We start from the raw sequence: 21,779 nt of genomic DNA on the forward strand, positions 1-21,779 counted from the left end.
TGGAACTACCAGAAGGCTGGCGAGGTGGAGGCTTTGATTGGGCTCAGGGGAGAGCCGGGGATCGGTGCTCGCAGTGCGGGGCGGTAGCGGCGTAGAACAGCAGGTAAGGTTCTGTGGGGTATAAAGGGTGAGCACAGAGAGGTACAGGTAGCGATAGTAGACAACTAACTTCACCCCGACTAGACAGGACAGGACAGGACCAAGACAAACTGCTAACACGGACGCCAAAGGCAACGGCTTCATTCGGAAGTAACAATCTGACAATGAGACACGGGAACGAGAGGGTAGAAGTAGCCCAAATAACAAGGCAAGATGAGAACCAGGTGGAGGGGGAATTATCTTAATGAGAAGTGAAGACAGCTGTGACACATAAGCGAAGAGCGAGGGAGACAGGAGGGGAAAAACCAGCAGGGGGAGACAGAGGGAGAAGAAGAGAGAGATAGAGACAGGATCATGACAAGACCATGACAATTTCACTTGAAAATTCACTGTAATATTAACCACACTTGGTCTGTCAGTTTGAATAAAAAATAGAGTCCATTATAAATGGTTTGACATTCAGAACTCTCAAACCGCAGGATCAACCATAGACCTGGCAAACCTGTAAAAGCAGTACTAGTAAAAGGTTTGTAACAACAATGGAGTGCTGCAGGCAGGAGTCCTAAAACCAGAAAACAAGTTAGCATTTGCACTTTCAGTTCCATCATCATCAAAGTCAATGGATTATTTGAAGAGCCAGTAAAATGAAAATTCTAAGCTTCCTATCACTGTTTATAAGTCCTGTACATTAGGTTTAAATCCATCCAAGGTTAAAAAAACATTGTCATTTCGTCAAAATATCATTTTAAAATTACCTCAATTCTCAGAGATCCCCAAACGGTTCGCGCAAAGCTGTTCAAAAGATTCAGTTTCCTTAAACCCCACCTTTCGGAAGGGAGACATGAAAAACAGACATCGCGTTGTTTTCATATGGATTACTTTATCACAGAATATCTGTTAGCAGCACTTGTTTAGTTTTAAAGTAGACATGTCAAGCTTTCTATAGATATCTCTCTCATGTATCTTCGTTGAGTATTCACGGAGTTACACTTCATTTTAATGACGTGTTTGTACATGACGATCAGCACAAACAAAGGCTGCAGACAGCACACATACTGATAAGACGCTCGGGAGAAAAAGACACATAACTTCATAATCATATTTCGCGTTGTGATTCGGAGATGCTCGTTGTTCTAAATAAAGTTGGTAATGAACCCTCCTTTATGGCCAAACGCTTTGAAAATCCCGCTGTACTCACCGAGATTAGAAAAGCAGTCATCAGTGAAATGTTGTGAACACAACAAAAGGGATTTGTTGTACTGCTCTGGTATTGTGGTAAAAATGAATTTTAGCCATTGGTTCTTCTGATCTTCATTTTTTGGCAGTGAAAATAAAACAAACGGTCTCCTCGACATGATGCTATCACACCAACCAGAGCGTCTGTGTGGGGGGTGGGGCAGGTCAGAGTTCCTTTTCTCCCAAGGCGGTAGGCGGAGATTATTATGCAAAGTGTTCCTAGTGACGTACATAGAGATGGGCAAAAGATTTGAAATCTATAACGACTCGTTTCAGCGATTCAGAGTCGACTCCTTACTTTAGAAGCCAATAACTTTATAAATCATGTACTTTTTGGTTTAATTATTTGCACATTGTTTACACCGATGGACAGCTACATCATACACTGTAATGCAGGGAATTTTTGATTTCCCATCTGTGTGGCTCTTTAAACAGGTTCTAGTATGCCTTAAATAAGTTCTGTAGTTAAAACAACCTTTTTAAAAAAAAAAAAAATCTCCCCAAGTATTTTCACGTTTCATTCTGCAGCATGAAAAAATCAGAAAAACCTAGCTTTTCAAATCTTGGCTGCTACAGAGGTTGTGGGTGGTGTGGTTGTTGGGCATTCAACGTCATCATGAAAAAAACAGGAAGAACATCGACTCACTTGTTCACTTGTTCACTTTCACAGCCTTGTTGTGTTTATACTCGCACCTTGGAAACTATTCAAACTAAAACATGTACACTTTAAACAAAGATTAAAAGATTTGTCAGAAGCAAAGAGGTAGTGATGTTGAAGTCATGCAACCATGGTGTAATTTGTTTATAAGCTAACTGTAGCTTTTTACTTCTGGTGACTGCATTTAGGCTTTACATTTCATAAATATTGTGTTTATTTGTTAAGATTATCTTGATGAACAAAACATGTAAGAATCTTAAATCTTCTTTTAGAGCTTTTTTTTTTTTTTGCAATAATCTAAATGTCGACGGAAAAAAAAAATGTTATGTTATATGGGAACCAGGGTGATGCTAACTTCCAAAACCTACAAAAATATTTTTTTTTAAATTACTGCAGCACACTTCTGCAAACATAATATTTTAATCTTTTTTTATAGTGTATTCTTTTTTATAATTTGCACTGAAATCCATTTATATTAAGATGTTAGCATTCCCAGTTATCTTAATGAATTTATCAACATACATGGCTAATTATGAACGGTTGTCATTTAATAAGGTAACCATGCGTCCTCGTTTTCCCGGACATGTCCTGGCTGGGATTCCGAAATTGTGACCTTCGTGCTCTTTACAGTCCTCATACATTATATCTACGTGTATTTGCATTGCATTGACCGTTCAATGTAGATCCCACCTTCTTGCAAACCACGATTAGTCAGTTCTGTGCATGTCAATAGTTAAAGAAAGCCAAAACCCAAACATTTTAAGCAATTTAGAAATCCCAGCCAGAACATGGCTGGTAAAAAAAAATAAGAGGGAATGATCACCCTACATTGAAAAAAGGCACAGATAATGGCGTTACAGCATTTTACAACACAAAAAGAAACATGTTATGACATGCCATAACATCACTATTTCTCAAGTAGTGTTTCCCAGTTTTGACACCAAACCAGTTCTGAAGCTTAAAGTTAATAAATAGATGTGTGAACAGAGGGAGCTTTGCGTCGTGAACAATAGCCTGTGTCCATGTGTTATTATTGCACTCTTTTCTTTCAGCATAGCAAAATATTCCAGTTTTCCATTATATGATCCCATTAAAACACACATACACGGTAAACATTTTTGGTGTAAATGTGTGCTGAAGGCTGATAACAGATGAAGATGTCAGCGGCCGGAGCTAATGTGACTGCTCTCAGTGTCACTGCATTGCTGCGTGACTCATAAAGCAGGCAGGGTGAAAGGTGTGTGTTCACAGAGGGCTCTGGGACGCCAGCCAAAGTTTTCTGGAGTGTGTGACTGAAAGTGACACAATGAAAAAGAGAGCGGCTTATCATACTGTTGTGTAGCAAAAAAAGGAAGAACCTCAGATCAGATTAAAACATCAGCCCGGGCACATAACCGCACACGCAAACCGCAACATCCAGGGTTTACCGCGGCACAAACTTAGAGAAGAACGGGCTCTGGAAGGCGTAGGAATTGAAGAACCACAACAGAGAGAGAGAGAATGAATGTGTGTATGTTTGTGTGTGTCACAGATGGCATCCCGTTTCTGCTATAATAAGATGAGGTTTGGACTGGTCCTCTGTTTTTCTCTCCCACATGCTCTCCTCCTTCTTGCTTTCATCCATTTACCCATCTCTTTTTCTGCAAGAGGATCATTTAAGCTTTTATTTCACTCAGGGGTGATTCTAGGATTGTGGCCATATGGGGCTGAGCCTAAAGAAATCGAAATCACTTGATATGCAATGTTGCACCGTAGCAATACAAACGCCAAATGTTTCTTAGTTAATGTGCATCATCGTCTTGCATTTTAATCTGTTATTTCACTGTTTATGTGAACAGTTACCAGTGGCGTTCCAGGCTAATTTTTTTATATTTCATGGTCTTGTATCAGCGTGAAGGGATTTATTTTGTGATAATGGTTTTGTGATTATTTTATTATTGTGGATAGAAAACAGAAAATTAGCACAGCTATATAGGTTTATACTGTGTTGCTATGGGCAACAGTTAATATTTTGAAATATTTGACCACTGACTGATGCAAATGACCAATCAGAAACAAGTATTATATATATATATTAGTGCTGTCAAAATTAGCGCGTTAACGCATTCGATTAATTTGAAATATTTAACGCGTTAAAAAAAAATAACGCAATTAACGCGGTTGCAGTTTTTTTTTATTTCCAGTTGTGGCCTATGTGTGTTCAACGTGCAAAGAAATATGGATAAGACCAAGGAAGGACTTTTAGACGGAAAGTTTCAGTATAAAACTCTGCCGGATTACTCTTCAATCTGCCACAAGAAACAGCAACATTAAAATCATGAACTCAAATGTCATTGTTTAAAAAAAAAAAAAAAAACAATGACTGTAACAGTGCGTAAATCAGACCTTTCTGTAACGCTAACGTTAATAAGCTTAAACGAATATAAGGAAATAATTGTGTAGCGGAGTATTTTTTGTACACAGTGCCGCGAACTGTCAATCACTCCTGTGCGCGTGCATCACTGTCCTCCTCAGCTGCAGCAACGTGCGCTCTCTCTCTTCATCAAGCTTTAAAACAAAAAGGGGACAAAAAGATCATATTGTCTTTGTGCATAGGCTATAGATTAATTAGATAAATGAATATCTAAATTTTTGCCTTGCCGTCTACGGGATTTTTTTAGAACTTAGAAAAAAGATGCTGCAGCCAATGACCAGCCAGCGGGGGCTGCAGGACGACTCAACCTCCGCAGACAGTTTTTAATGTTTATCAGACAATAAATACTCAAGATTTTGCTTTAGTATAACTCACAACGAGTTTCACACACCTTCTCCGGCCACGTTGAGTTGTTGACACTTAACAGTGGGAAAGCGACACATGCGCTATTCACTTGTATAACTTAAGGGTGAATGGGTAATGTAGTTTCTGCTCTGGGTGGGATGAATTAGGAAGCTTGCATTGTGAAGGGCGCTCTGAAAATCGGCAGTGCAGGTAAAAGATTAAAACCTCTATTAAAACAGATGTCCAGATGAGCGTACCGGTACGCTACAAGCACGTTCTGGGCGCACGGAGAGGTGGCAGTACGCTCAAGAGCTATATTTGGAAGTGGCAGTACTGAGTGCATACCAGCCCACTTAAAGCACTGGCAATGACTATACTTTGGAATTTTTTTGCAGTCCACTTAGAATTCAACATAACAGAAATCATTTTTGTTTTTTATTGGCATTGATTGTTTTGAAATTCAAATGGTACTTACATGCCTGTGCTTTTATTTCTGTAATAAATATGGCTTTCAAGCCAACAGTTAATTTGGAGGATATTGATGGTTTATTGCAGGTATGTTGTTTACATGAGAAAATCTGTGTTACAAGTTAAACAAAAATTCCAATAAACAATCATATTTTGAATTTAAATAGTTTCTTTGTCTTGAGTTTACATTAATTATTTACATTTTACATTTACATATCCAAAAAGTTTCAGTCTTTTAATTGCGATTAATCGCGATTAATCGCGATTAATTTTAAAAAATTGTGCGATTAATTAGTTAATTTTTTTTAATCGATTGACAGCACTAATATATATATATATATATATATATATATATATATATATATATATATATATATATATATATATATATATTATATTTATAATATTGATTATATTAATAACATAATCTTGTACCTTGTTGAAATAATTAAACAGAGAAAGAAATTATATTCCTTTTGTTGTTATTATCGACATGAAGTGCATTAAACATACATCAAATTTATTGAATTTAATTGAATTAATAATAATAATAATAATAATAATAATACAAATCATTTATTGCTATTGTTTGAATAATTTGTAATCATGTTATCAACAAAAAAGTAACTGTAGTCTGATTAGAAGTATTTTAAAGTACTTTTTTTTTTTTTGCAGAAAAGTTTATTGCAGAGGTCAGCTAAATACCATCTCAACCAACTTAAACCAGACGAGATCAGCACACCCCTTTTTAAGTTGTTTATGTTGTAAAGAAAAGTAAAAATTCTATTACCAACTGAATAAAAAGAAGCAATAGCAATAGAGGTTGGTTAGAGAAAGAGACAGAAGGCCTATCACTCATACTGTGACAGTCACTGTGCTCCTAACTCTCTCTCTCAGTGAGATGACGTAAAATGAGTAACATTTGGTTCACAATAGGTCACAATCCATTAGGAGCTGATAGTAACAGATTGTCTGACTCCAGGGCTGGAAATAGACTTTGGAGTCACACTCTTGTTCCCTATACATTTCTATTCTGGGTATGTGACGTTATTACTTTCTGTCGTGTAACAACGCATTAGCTTACAGTCGTATAATGCAGCCTGGAAATAATTCCACAGTGATTTTACTGATCTTAATTTCATGTTACATGATAAAAAATACAGCTCTTGTCAGAATAATATCTTGTTGATGTTTATTACATGTAGATAAGTGTGAATTTGAATAGAGATCTAAAATGTCCCTCAACCATCTTTCTCTCTCTCTCTCTCTCTCTCTCTCTCTCTCTCTCTCTCTCCCTCTCTCTCTGTCCAACTGAATATTTAAATTGAATGGTTTTGCCCTGAGCTGTATTGTATGCCGATACATACGCATGGCCAGTACAAACCAGATTAAATATCTAATCCTGCAGACAGCAAGAGAAGGACAGAGGGTTTGTCTGTGTATGTGTTTGAGAGAGAGAGAGAGAGAGAGAGGAAGACAGAGGAAGTGAGAGAGTGATTTACACATGACCTTTGTCCCTCTGCAACGGATGAGAGATGAAGATCAGTGGTCCACTGGTGGCTCTCTGTCAAAGACGACAGGACATACCCAATCTGTGTGTGTGTGTGTGAGAGAAAGAGAGAGAGAGAGAGAGAGAGACAGCTTCAGTCTGTCTAGTCTCTGCATCAACGCTTTACAAGCCTCAGTATCTGCAGCACAGAAACAGAGCCTGAGGCAAGGTGTTTGAGGCTGTCCTTTACATCAACTGGTTTTGCTTCAGGACCCATATTTTATATTGGACAAGTGGTGACCTAATAAATTAACTAACCACCATTTTTCATATATGGTCATATTTTCTTTTACCTTACAAAATGCTATTGCTATTTGAGAATAACAGGGATGTGACACAACCTGTCCATGTTACAGTTTGTCTGATTTGACTCAGTTCTGCCAAGTGACAGATGAATTTGCAGTAAAAGACTTATAGATATCAAGCTATTGGAAGCTTTTTCTTCTTTCTTTTAGAATTTTTAATTCTAATGTGACTTTATGACATAAAAAATTTGACTTTATAAGAAGAGACTGTGCTTCTTTATGCACAAACTATGGTTATGTTATATATAATATTAACATTTAACAAACAAATGACATTTATTTGATCAAAAATACAGTTATATTATAAAATATTACAATATAAAATAATTGCTTTCTATTTTAAAATAAATGTACTTGGTGCTCAAAAAACATGTTTTATTATTAGTAGTAGTAGTATAGAAAAAATTGTTGTGCTGCTTTATATTTATGTGGATATTGTAATATATGTTTTTTTCGGGATTATTTGGTAAATATTATGCTAAAAATAGCAGTTATGTAAAATATAAATCTTCTAAACTATATGTATATATAATTATGTTATATATGATATTAACATTTAATAAATAAATCATATTTATTTTATTAAAAATACAGAAAAAGAGTAAAAAAGTCATTTACTGTCACTTTTGATCAATTTATTGCATCCTTGCAGAGTAAAAGTATTAATTTCTCTCCAAACAAATCTTACTGACCTCAACAAATGACGTACTTATAGTTGCCTCTGCATATTGCACTGAATGTTTTTTCTTTCAAATTTAAATTGTATACACTTGTACACATTCAATTTAACCATCTCATACATTAACTCTGCCATTCCTAATAAATGCATACTATATGGGTATACAGTGCACAGATACAAGTTCAAATCATCAGCATTCAGCAGTATGAATACTATCTTTCACACTCACCACTTTCAGCACAAACAGCCTCTCTTTCACCCACACTCATTCACACACACACACACACACACACACAGATACAGAGGCCTCCAGTCCACAGCCGTTGATGACAGCTGAACAGCCGGGGAATGTTTAGCAGCTCTGATACACAGACAGCACAACAGCTGCCCCCTTCAGTGCTCCTCTCAATAACAGAAAGAGAGAGACAGTTACTGGCTCTATAGCTAACCTGACAGGAAGTCGCAACCTGAAACGGGAAACAAGTAAAGAGCGAAACAGAGGTGTGAAGCCAAAGGAGAAAGAGAGACAGAGGGATTTCCTCCATATTCCATCTTAAATATTTCACACACTTTTCCCCCTGGAGAAGGTACATATCAGAAGCATGTCTGCAAGTGCTTTCTTGAGCATATGCCTGTGCATGGACACACACACACACACACACACACACACAGTGTCTGGTCTGCCATATATGAATAGAAATAACAGCAGACACACACCTGCAGCTATCTATTCTTAACCAAGAGAGCATGGCCCTGAGTTTACTTAGCAGGGGGAATCCAAACACACACAGCAGACTCAGACACCCCGCTGGATATTTCTTTGTTTGTTTTTGTTGTTGTTGTTGTTTGATAGTGATAATAAGACAGTTGCTGGGGTTGGTTTCGTTTTTAGCGAATCTTTCTGGAGGTTACACTGTTACACCAGTAGGTGGCGACAAATGACCATCTTTATGAGTAAGCCATTTGAATTGTTCAGTGAACAGATTGAAACAATAATGCTGATTCATTGAGGAAGGAAAACTTGACTGTCCTTAATAGCGAGTCATTGAATCATTCATTTAGTCGATTTGTTCCAAACAAAACAAGTGACCATTTTTATAGCTGCATCACATACTGAGTAGGTATACATCGTGACCATTAAACGAGTGTGTTCCACATTGTGTAAATGTGTGTATGTGCTGACTGCTTAATGAAGCTATGAAATTAGGAATACTTTTTTTGAGGTAATGAATCATTCACTCAACTGAGTTGTTCAAAAACATAGATTTCATTGTCTCTGTCTTTATGAGTGAAATTTTTCTCATTTTGTTTTTTTTCCTATTTTATTCAAGTTTTGATTGATAGTTTACTTCATTTTTACTTAATACTTAAAGAGATAGTTCACCCAAAAATTGAATTACATCATTAATTACTCAACCTCTGTCGTTCCTAATTAAGTAGTTCCAAACTACAAAACACAAATGAAGCTTTCTGGCCTTTCGTTAATGACAGTGACACAGAAGAGAAGAAATTGTTGAATAAAGTCAATATTTTAGTTTTTCTTGCACACAAAAATTATTTGCATAGTTTCATAGAATTATGCTTGCATCACTGACTATTTTAATTATGTCTCACTATGTTTCTGTTCTAACCCTTTAATTGTTTTTATCATGTAGTCAACAACATTATAAACCTGTAAGATATTTTTTCTTCTGTCCTGGCTGCTCTTTTCCATATTATGAATGGGGGGGGGGGGCTCTAAAGAGAACCAAAAAATGTTAAAAGTAGTCTGTATGACTCAAGTACTATATTCAAGGCTTCTAAAGTCACAGGATAGCTCTGTTTGAGGAGCAGACTGAAATTTAGTCTACAACTGTGACTAGACAGTGCATTAAAATCTTTAGCATACACACACATTACCAACATGACAATGGTACAGAATTGAGATATATATGATGTAATTTAATTATCTCATGAGCAATTTAGAGAGACATACACACACATATATCCCAGCAGAACTGGCCTTGTTCCACGCATGTGCCGGTAAATGCACAATAATCTCATTTATTAGCTCTTTGAGACAAAACACTGTTAAATGATTTATTTGTTCCACTATTGGTGAGTAAATGGCTTCATTAAAATACACTAGTGCAGACAGAGGAAGAACACACACAGTGGGGGACGACAGCAGGCCAAAGCTACCGCACACAAACATGTGCATCATTATAAACACACTGTGCATACAAACCAGCCCTGCCTCGTCTTTCTTCATCACAGACACTCAGAGATGACTGATGTATTAGCTAATATACAGCGGTTCTCTTAACAGGTAGTAAACAGGAGAGCAGATTAGAGCGTCACCTAACAATCCAGCCTCTTACAGCGGCCGAGTGAATAAAGAGGTCTGATGATTGCAGGGTAAACATCCAGCCATTAAACTCGCTGTATCAGAACATTCTCTGCTAAAAACATCTGCGCACATTAGTGCACATTACAGGCTAGTTTATGATGGTCAGTGTTCAGTTCAGATTGACCTAAAATGGAACTTTAAAAATATATATATATTTATGCACTAGTAATTTATATATATATATATATATGTTTGTGTGTGTGTATCTAGGCTACATATATTTGTTTTATATATTTAATTTGTGTATGTATATATATATATATATATATATATATATATATATATATATATATACACACACTTTAATAACATTTAATAAACATGTAGTGCTTACATTAATACAAATATTAAATACAAATTACTGTAAATAGGAATGAAAGTATGGTAAAATGTATTAAAGGGAGCTGAGAGCACTGCACTTTTATTATTGAAATTGAAAATAAAATAAAAAAGTCATTTTTATAGATTAGTATACTTATTAAATGTTGTTGTTATTTTTATTGTTGTTAATAATACTTTTTTATTATATTACATTTCCATATTATTATTTATATTTAAGAATTATTTTATTATTACATAGTTTAATACATTTCCGTATTATTAGTATTATTATATTAGCAATTCTTTGAAAGCGTTTTCTTAACTACAAAATGACTATAAGAAATAACATTTAATGATGATGATAATAATAATAATAATAATAATAATAATAATGTATCATTTGCCTTGCAGATGTTTCATGTCTCTCGTTTCACTCTGTGCTTTTTTCTTTCATACATAATAGCATCAATTAAACTCAAATTAATATTTAAAGTCCATTAATATATATATATATATATATATTTTTTTTTTTTTTTTTTTTTTTTTTTTTTTTTTTGGTGCTGTGAATTAACCGTTATGTACGGTTGATCAATCAGTCATTATCACAAAATAAAAAGAAACAGTCCAGAACAATGTGCAGAAAAAAACTGGGTTACTATTCAGGATTTTAATACAAGCTCTCTATGCCGTTTTTATTTATTTGTGAAAATGCACTCTGTTTGGATGCTCAAAGATGATGCATGTTGAAAAAAATAGCTGAAATTGAAAGGCAGGTCAGAGAGATTGGCCCTTAATTTTCGGAGTGCTTTAAGAGGGGTGCCAAGACAGAAAGATGTATGGTAGCAGTGTTTACTCCACTGGCTCTCCGGTAAATAAACACACCTCCTGCTAAATGCAGATAGAGATGCTTTCATACAAGTGTGTTTACACTCCCGCTGGAGGTTTCACTCAGGGCCAGATGGCATGGACCTGTTCTGCTGAGCTGATGGAGAACATTGGGTTCTTTCAGCGTTTTAACGGTTCTACCCACACATGGATAACCTGGAGCCAAGCAAAATGAAGGGTCTTACAGTAAAACCGAGGCTCAAATGATATCCAGTAAGAAGCACACACACAGTTCTAACACTTAGACCAGAAGCAAAACATTTTTATGTGTCAATGAGAAGATCATTGACATGGCAGAGATGTTGACAAGTAGAATATACAAAGCTGGAGATTGATATGAACAGCTTCTCAAGAACCAACCACAAGTTTTAGAAATGCTACTCCTGCATGGAATTTCCTGTCACAGTGTTTGTTATTTTAGTATTATTTATATCCTATATAGTATTTTGAATTAGTTTTCATTTTTAGGTATTTTTAATTTCATTCTATTTTAAGCAATTTTGTTATGTTTTTGTCTACTTTTTTTTTTTTTTATTCTAGTGAGTTTTAGATTTTAGTAGTTTTAGATTTATTTGTAGTTAACAACAACAAAACGGACAACGATGTCCAAAGTTACTTTGCAAGGCCCTTGAGAAACAGTTTACATTATACTTTTTTTTGTTTTTGTTTTTTACTTTCCCTGTGAATTTCAGCAGACAATTAGTATTGAATATGTCAGGCTGCATCGATAAAATGTTTTTCTGTTCAGGGCAGATGGCAGCTCGGCACTTGCTGTGCTGACAGAACATCTATGTGGGATTCAGATCTGTTATACAATACCCAATATCCATTCTCATTAACACACTGTGGGTCAATCGCAGTTTTTTCCCACCTTCACCCTCACTTATCATCCAGCGGTGGCAATCACACAAAGCTTCTGGATTCAGCGTATTCTTAGAAACCATAAATGGTTGCCAGGGACAACAGCTTGAGGAAAAAAACGATGGCTTGCTTGGATCAAAACACCCTTCTAGCATGGCTGCATTTTAAGTAGTGCCAGTGTGGCTCTCAAAGAGCCTCTCTTTAAACAGCCTTTGAACAGTTGTTCTATGCACTGGGTAATGGGTTTCCTTAATGTTGGTGTTTTTTCATTTTACTTTTGGCTCCTTTGACACTTTGTTGATAGCACAGAGAGAAAAGAAACAGGAAATGATGGAGGAACTCATCTCACTTAAATGATCGCCTCAGATCAACATGTTAGAGCATGTTCAGTAACCTCCTTTATTATATATTAGAGTCAGTTTTTTTTATTTTTAAGAAATGAATATTTTTTTATCATCATGGATGCTTTAAATTGATCGAAAGTAACAATAAAGACTTGGTTTGTTAATAAATGCTGTTCTTTTGAACTATATTTATCAAACCATCCTGAAACAATGCATCACGTTACACAAAAGTAAGCAGCACACCTGTTTTAAACATAACATAAAATCTTGAGCACCAAACTACAGTTTAAAATACATCACAATAGAAAAGCTATCTTAAATTGAAATAGTATTTCAGCATTTCATTACTGTTATACTGTGTATTTGATCAAATAAATGCAGCCTTGGCGAGCATTAAAAGACTCTTTTCTAAAACGTAAAAAATTCTCACCGACCCCAAACGTTTGAATATTAGTGTATCCCTACTTTTGTTACTGTTTTGGATCGGTTCACATAAAATCTGGATTCTGTTGCAGATCCTGAGCACTAGGCCATGACTGCGCATTTGCCATATTTTAACCTAATTTAATTTGTTTCTATTTTCCTTCCTAGATTTGACTATCAGGAGCTGCTCCACAACTCCACCTTCTGTCTGGTTCCCCGCGGTCGGCGCTTGGGGTCGTTCCGTTTCCTGGAGTCTTTGCAGGTAAAACTTTTTGAAAACTGAATACAGCCAAGAATGCTTCAACAAGCCTTTTAGAAATGCAAGAAAGGTTTGGTAGATTATGAAAACAGTCAGGTCTCGGAGTCTCCCAGATAAACAGCACATTAGCCATCGAGTGGAAAAACTTCCCAGGCGCATATATTCTTGGCGTCCTGGTGGTGTGTGTGAAAGGGCCGGAAGCTCACGGAGGGTGCCCTTGCTTCGACTCTGCCGAGCCGCGTTGAATGGATAAATCCACAGAACGGTGGGTTTGGCAGTCAGCTCGGCCCTCACACTGATTCCTCGGCACTCCCTCGCTCTACTCCTCTGTCTTTTTCTCCCTCGGTGCTTTTCTATATAAGCCCCTGTCTGAGTTCCATAGATCTCTTTTCTTTGGGGGCAGCCAAAGCCACAGAAAGAACTGGCAATTACTAGCACTGCTGAAAGCTCTACAACAGAGGTTCTCAAACATTTCAGGCCAAGAAGCACCTAAACTGGGATTTTAGAGGTGGCTGGCACGAAACATTTTCAAATCAAAGATGGTTTCCTCGTGTTCCTTTGAAATTTTTTGTACACTGACATCTCTGGGCACAAGCCTACAGACTGTGTGAGTGACATAATGCCATCTTTTGATTAAATATATCATATGATGTGATTTCAAGTTCTCTTTTCTCTTTGGAGTGTTACAAGCTGTTTGTGAATAGATAAAATCCCTAAAGTTGCAAAGTCTAAAGTTTCATACCCAAAGAGATATTCTATTTAAAATTAAGCCTTGTCCACGCCCCCTAAAACAACTCATTTAAACACGCCCCCACATGTCTACGTCACTGTGTGGGAAGATTTGCATAATGCCACCCAAATGTTCACACAAAGAAAGAAGGCGTAGTTTTTATTCTCGCCGTAGTATTGTGTAAATTTCAAATTTTAAAAATACTGTCATGGGTGTGTTCAATTAGTTACATTATTATAAATATTGATCAGATTAAACACAAAATAATAGGCTATATTTTATAATCCTATCTGCAGGCTGTAACATGGCAATTAAAAATAGAATACTAATAAAATAAAATATGTGGTTACATGTCTGAATTTTACAGCAGCTTCAAACGTGGCTCATCCAATTAACAATAGACAAATGTATATGGATCACATCTACAGAAATGTAAATACAAAATCTTAATACTGGAAATTAGTACTGCAAAAATCCACGTCACAGCACGAGAACTGCTGTTCTAGAACATCCTCTGACCCCATCATCCAGATCCTGCTTTTTTTTCTCTCTACTCTCACAACCTCTCTCTGGTGTTGATTCCTCGACACACTCCTTTTAGGAAAATGGCTGTGCAAGCAACCACGGTATGGATCAGTGCCAAGAGGGATCTGTGCTAGTCGGGCGGCCCTAGAGCTATCGTCCCAGAGCATGAAACAAAGGCCAGCTCCTGGATCTCTGTGGGCTTAGGAGGCCAAGGTGGCAATCAGTCACCTGAAGCAATTTGCTGCTGTCTGCCCCTGTGTCCTCTAATGCTGTTTAGGATGAAAGCATGGCTGCACACAGCTAGAGGGCTTGTGTTTGATCTTGGCCCGTTCTTAGGATTGCACTCTCTTGTGATTTAATTAAAAATCTCACTGTAGAGCAGAATACGAGCTGAACGACGAAAAGAAGAAGAAAAAAGGCCAACAAGGAATCTGGGAGGAAAAGTAGAGCAAGATCAAGATGGAATAGTAAACAAGAGGAAAGGCGAGCAACTCCACTTCAATAAATCATGGACCCCTGTTTCTCTTCTACCTCACCCTCCTATTGGGTAATTAACACATCTGTCTGGCGGTGTGTCTGATAAAAAAGGCTGGATGAGAGCAGTGAGTCATGCACAGGCCCCTCTGAGACTTCTTAAACAACCAACAGCCTTTTCATCACACGCTATATATCTCATAACCTTGCCTAAAGGGAAAATCAGATGGACTATGTCTATTTTTCAGTGCATTTGGAGTGAACTTGGTCTGTTTTCTTGTGTGTTGTTGTTTTTCATTAGATTAATTGATTATGCTGATGCTAATCAAAGTCTAAGCCACTGTCTGTCTCCTGTGGTCGTATCCCTCACAGGCCGCTTGTATCCCGGTGTTACTCAGTAATGGCTGGGAGTTACCTTTCTCTGATGTCATCCAGTGGAACCAGGCAGTCATCGAGGGCGACGAGAGACTGTTGCTACAGGTAACAGACCTTCGTGTGAAGAACTCGGATGTCACTTTTCTGAGAAGGGAACATGAGGATGGAAGAAACTGCTAATTAAAACATGTTGAAAATAATATGCACGTGCACTTTTTTATCGTGAAGATTTCATATGAATGTTTAAGGGAAGATGTGACTGTCACCATTATGTAGTTTAATATAACATTTAATTAAGGTGCATTTTGTTTACATTAGTTCATGTATAAGGTGTCATGAACTAACAATGAACATTTTAGAGCATTTGTTCATTTTGGTCTGTGTTTATTTATAAGCTGTTTCTTTGAAGTCAAAGAATCCTGGGAAAAAGTAACACATTTTTTCAAAACAATATGAAGCGGCATAATTGTGTTCATCATTGATAATGATAATTTTTTTTAAATGTTTCTTGAGCACCAAAACAAGCATATCTGAATGACTTCTGAAAGAAGATCATGTGAAACTGAAGACTTAAATCACACTTTAAAGATATAAATATATGTAAGTTATAAGTTAAACCATAGTAATATTTCTGAAAATATCTCTTTTAACTGTATTTTTATCAGATAAATGCAGCCAAGGTGAGACATCTTTCAAAAACAAAACAAAGAAAAAAAAATTTAATCTCACCAACCCCAATTTTTTGAATAGTAGGTAACATTAATTAATATTTTTTTAATAAATGTAAAACTTGAAATGTATTAGTAAATGTACAAAATTAACATTAACCAAGATTGATGAATAAGTATGTAACAAAATATATATTCCAATCATGACAAGGTGATCATAGCCCTATGTGAAATAAGATGTTTGCTAATTCAGTTGCACTTAAGTAATTGTGTATTTATAAAGTATTTTATTACTTGAGGCTAAAAACACCATCCACTAGAGCATACCATCAGTTTTTTTTTCATGATAATGACCAACTGTCTGTAAATAAATACAGTACGTTCCTAAAAAGATGATGAGATATTGATTAGAGTTTGGAACCATTGTATAACTTTACCTGTATGCAAAGTTTATCCTTCCTTAATGCCCCCGAAACACCAGGGGGCCCTTTCTCTCAGAGATGACTTAATTTTAGTTTAGTTTTTGAATTTTGGGCCAGGGTTATGAAAAATATGAATGATGATTTATTTTAATGTGGTGTGCTGTCGCCCTTTCTACGTAAAAATCAGTCAAATAATGTAAAGTGAATGTCTTGGAGTACAGTCTTGCTCGAGACAAAAAAAAACTTGATTCGAGATGGAGTGAAACAAGGACAAATGAGTTTCATTAATTCGTTCATAACCACTCATTGAGAGATTAAAGATGGCACCAATGAAATGTGCAAGTTTTATAAAAAAAAAATTTTTTTGTTCCCTCAAGGTACCATCCACGGTGCGGGCTGTGGGCAATGACAGGGTGCTGGCTCTCAGACAGCGTACACAGATGCTCTGGGAGGCCTACTTCTCCTCCGTGGATAAGATTGTACTCACCACACTGGAGGTGAGAGATGGGTCAGCTTAGATGTGTACACAGAGGCAGATCTGACAGAGAGGAAGGTCTGTCAGGGGAAATTAAACCAGCCATACATCATTAGCACATACTTAGTCCCCTGCCCTTAGGTTAATTGGCAAATGAACTGTCAATTTTGAACAAAGGTATGGCTTTGGTCTGCCCTCTGCTGGCCATTTTTAAAACCAATAGGGATTAAATCTGCTGTTGTGATTTGATGTGATTGTTGTATTTAATACTGCCGTCTTGATGTCTGTCAGATCATAAAGGACAGAGTGTACTCACACATCTCCAGAAATAAATTCATGTGGAATGCCTTACCTGGAGGGCTGCTGGTTCTGCCCGAGTACTCAACGCACTTGGCACACTACCCCTTCTATTATTTAAACCTTGGTAAGCCTGTGTCAAATCTTGTCAAATATTTTGGAGTATGCATATTTATTTGGAATGGAATGCGTAAAGTTTATTATTGGCATCTATGAAACTCCAATCTTTCCATTGCACAAAACGTTCTTCATGATGGGAGGGAAATCATCAGATTATTTAAATGTTCTTTACACTAATAAGAAAAGGTTCTTTGAGGATCCCGAAATGGTTCTTTGACATCACTGCAAATCACCTTTTGGAACCTTTATTAGTAAGAGTGTGTGTATTACCTGAGAACAAATCCGAATGGAATAACAAGCAAGCAAATAATGAATAATAACATAATGCAAATTATAAACAAAAACAAATTTGTATTCTTATCATTATTGTATATTGCATGTTTTATATACAATATTCAATTGTGAATAAAATATAAGTTTATGAGATTTGTAAATTATTCCATTCCTTTTTTACTTACAATTTGTACAGTGTCCCAACTTTTTTGGAATCGGGTTTGTATTTCACACAGTATGGTATGGTTGTATACTGCATATTTTGACAAATGTAAAAAATGTAATGATTTGATTGTATGCAACAGTATGCATACCACAAAAAAAAAAGAAGAAACACAAGTATTACTAGTTTGGTAGCAGTGTTTGTTATTAACCAGAATCAAAACTATTAAAATAAAATATAGATATTAGACTAAAATCTTACAAATTTATTTACAAAATTTTTCTAATTACTAAAACAAAAAGAAAAAAGAAAAAAAGGAAATGCTAAAAATTAAAATGAATAAAAAACACAAACTTAAAAAAAAATACTACAACTTAAATTAAAATGAAAACTGAACATGTGAATGTGAAGTTAATTCAAAATATAAATAAATACTATAATCTAGTGAAGTCAAACGATTAGTCGCAAGTAATCACATCCCCCAAAAAAATTGGGGAATAATATAAGTGTGTGTTCTGATTATCGCATATAAATATTAAAATAACACAGTAATAGTTTGCCATTTCAAACACTGTGCCATTGACACTATACTAAGTATATAGTATGGATAGTGTCTTAATGGCAAAGGACGCTCACTCTTTTTCCTCTGTTGATGTAGGAATCAGTCCAGGTCAGGAGTTCACTGCTGTAATTCATGCCACCTCACCTCTGGTCTCGCAGTCTCAGCCAATCATGAAGCTTCTTCAGGTCGTCTCCAAATCAAAATACTGCTCACAGGTACACTACTACAGTCAGTGTTTATAAAAATCTAGAGCAAAATGGATTTTTACAAACTTAAGGTAGCAGTTACTGCACCACTAAAGAATGACCTTTTATTCGGTGATATCAGTGCAGATCCACAGCAGTTCAGTGTTAATATAGTTGGACACAAACAAAAGCCTATAAGAAGACACTTCAGCCAGTTTGGTGTGCATGCTGTGATAGTGTGTGTTCTTGTTTGGGTTTCTTGTCAGATCATCATCCTGTGGAACAGTGAGAAGCCACCCCCTCACCGGAGTAAATGGCCGCCTATGCCAGTGCCCCTTCTCATCACAGATGGCAGAAGGAAAGTGAGTATTCGAGTGAGAGAACAGTCAAGTCATGTCTGTGAGCAGTGGAGAGATCTTGCGCTCTTTCTCTCCACCTCGTGTCTCACGCAGCTCTTTTCTCTGCCACCTTCTGTGCTTGCAGACGAGCAGCCGTTTCCTGCCCAATGCAGCTGTTGAGACGGAGGCAGTTTTGAGCCTAGATGAAGACACAGTGCTGTTGACCAGCGAGGTAGAGTTCCCTCTTCATCCTGCATGGTTTTATTTCACTTTAATTTATTTTAAGTTAAACTTTGATTTATTAAAACTGTGATCATTATTTTATTTATATATATATATATATTTAAATCTATAGTATACATTTTATTATTATTTATTAATTTAGTTTAATAAAAATTCACCGTAACTGTAAAAACAGATCTAGCCACAATGATTGCGGAGGGTTCTAGATGGTTGCTATGGCGCAGTGTTGTTTTAGTATATTTGAGATGCTATAATAATTTTATTATAATATTTAGAATTTTTTTATTTTCAATGTTTATATAGTTTCTATTAATTTTTATTTTACATTTATGTATTTTAGTACATCAATTTAAATTAAATTTAAATTAAACATTTGTATCATTTTGTTTGATCAAATATGCATTTTATTAAATCTATAATTCTCATGTTTTTGAAGTTTGTTTATATCTATTTATATTTTTCAGCTGTATATATATATATATATATATATATATATATATATATATATATATATATATATATATATATATATACACACACACACACACACACACACACACACACACACACACACATACATACATATATGTATATATACATACACACAGACACACACACATATATTTGTAATATATTAAATACAATTTCACATTTTTATGTGAGTTTTCGAAGAGTAGAAAAAGAGTCTAAACAAATCAGATTGCATTGTTCTGACACATGACGAAGCTAATTCCTGTTTTTCCTCTGTAATCCGACCCTTCTAGATCAATTTTGCTTTCCATGTGTGGCGGAGTTTCCCCGAGAGGATTGTTGGCTACCCTCCCAGAAGCCATTTCTGGGACCCTGTAAAGAAAGCCTGGGGCTACACCTCTAAATGGACCAACGAGTACTCCATCGTCCTCACCGGAGCGGCATTTTATCACAGGTGATTGGCTGCAGCTGACATACTCTGACAGTGTTGATGTCTCTCACGCTTCATCAAGCTCTCTAACATGACCAGCAGAGACAGTGCTCTCGATTATGTGTTGATGTCTTTGCGTCCCACAGGTACTACCATCACCTGTTCTCTCACTACCTGCCCTCCTCTCTGCGTGCGCTAGTGGATCGCACCTCTAACTGTGAGGATATCCTGATGAACTTCCTGGTCTCCTCTGTGACACACCTGCCACCGATTAAAGTAGCGCAGAGGAAGCAGTACAAAGAGATGCCCACCCAGCAGGTGAGGCCAGAGAGCCAACACTTTGTACTTAACAATTCTGCTCAGAAGTGTACACACCCTTTGCAGAATGTGATTTACATACCTTTAAATCTTAAAGAAATAGCTCACCTAAAAGGTCATTGTTTTATGAGTGATAAAGTGAGCACTAGCACTTGTTAGTGTTATGGAAGAATGACTTCATTTGAGAGTTTTAGTTCATTTTGGAAATGAGATGTATTGCTGTGCCAAGCTGAAAACTGGTAATGAAAAGTGTGTCCTAGCAATCAGTGTGATATATTTTTGACGTCTTATTTCCTGTCCATTCTAAGGGTACTAAGATGGCCCCATGGGTGAACCCTGAGCACTTTACCCAGAGGCAGGAGTGCGTCAACACCATTGCAAGCTGGTTTGGTTACATGCCTCTAGTGCACTCTCAGTTTCGCCTGGACCCCGTACTCTTCAAGGACCACGTGTCCATCCTGCGCAAGAGGTACAAAGACCTGGAGCGTGTCTGAGCCAAGATGAACGAGTGGGGATGGATCACAAACTGATACTTATGCTGATGCAGAGACTTAACTCTATCCCTCCGCTAGGGCTGCTAGCTTGTGGTGGACAAGAGACAGGTTTTTGCCTCTAATGTCCAGTTCTCAATTTATGGCTGACAGCTTCATGGATGAGAAAACATCACAGATCTGTCAATCATTCCAGCTGCTGTTTGACTGGAGGAGTTTGTAGCATTAAGGGAGTCTAATGGTGCAATGGACTAACACACACGAGTCACAAAGCAACTGACTGATTACATCAAGTGGGAATTACATGACCAATAAAATAATTCCAACATGCAAATGGTGTGTGTGGCTGTATTTGTGAAATTATGGTTTTATTTTGCTGTTCCCAGCAACTGTGCCTAAAATTATTACCCAAAAAGTGGCATGTTAATAAATCATAAAATCATTTTACTCTTTAATAGCAAGACGTTAGATAAAAAGTTTTTGTTTTGTTTTTTGACAATTTAGAGTTGAATTAGATCCGATACAATTTATATGAAAACATATGGAAAAGTTGTATAATTACAGATGCCCAAGCAAAGTAATGAAAGAGCCTATTGTAATGAATTGTTCCAAATCATTCTTGAAATCAGGATTCCCCGGATTAAATCACAGACAAATCTCAAAGAGCAGTTACTGAATCAACATTGATTTGAAAATGAAATGGAGCTTAGTGCACTTAAAAGTTTGCGAAAATTAATGTGCGTTAATGTAAATGCTGACTGGCAACTTACAAAATCGTAGTATTTTTATTCATGGCTGTTATGAGTTTACTGCTCAAAAGTTTGGGGTGAGATTTATGTTTTATGTTATAAAAAAATTATATTACCATTTAAAATAACTGTTTTATATTTAAATATATTTTCAAATGTGATTTATTCCTGTGATGCAAAGCTGAACTTTCAGCATCATTACTCCATTCATCGTCATATGATTCTTCAGAAATCAA

The 21,779-nt window shown here is 36.3% G+C and overlaps 1 protein-coding gene across 2 annotated transcripts in view; it reads left to right on the forward strand.

Moving 5' to 3' along the window:
* The window catches only part of LOC127978542 (exostosin-1c-like), a 69,454-nt gene extending 48,326 nt beyond the window's left edge, over positions 1-21,128 (forward strand). For both annotated transcript variants that reach the window (XM_052583268.1, XM_052583267.1), the window contains exons 3-12: positions 13,144-13,237; positions 15,336-15,443; positions 16,806-16,925; positions 17,195-17,327; positions 18,415-18,533; positions 18,770-18,865; positions 18,987-19,073; positions 19,849-20,009; positions 20,132-20,303; positions 20,612-21,128. In XM_052583268.1, the coding sequence (XP_052439228.1) occupies positions 13,144-13,237; positions 15,336-15,443; positions 16,806-16,925; positions 17,195-17,327; positions 18,415-18,533; positions 18,770-18,865; positions 18,987-19,073; positions 19,849-20,009; positions 20,132-20,303; positions 20,612-20,797 (1,276 nt within the window). In that variant the 3' untranslated portion in view covers positions 20,798-21,128. The remainder of the gene's footprint in view (positions 1-13,143; positions 13,238-15,335; positions 15,444-16,805; positions 16,926-17,194; positions 17,328-18,414; positions 18,534-18,769; positions 18,866-18,986; positions 19,074-19,848; positions 20,010-20,131; positions 20,304-20,611) is intronic.
* Positions 21,129-21,779: the final 651 nt, after the last annotated feature.

Source organism: Carassius gibelio, chromosome B19 (genome assembly GCF_023724105.1).
Source record: "Carassius gibelio isolate Cgi1373 ecotype wild population from Czech Republic chromosome B19, carGib1.2-hapl.c, whole genome shotgun sequence".
NCBI classification, from domain to species: Eukaryota; Metazoa; Chordata; class Actinopteri; order Cypriniformes; family Cyprinidae; genus Carassius; species Carassius gibelio.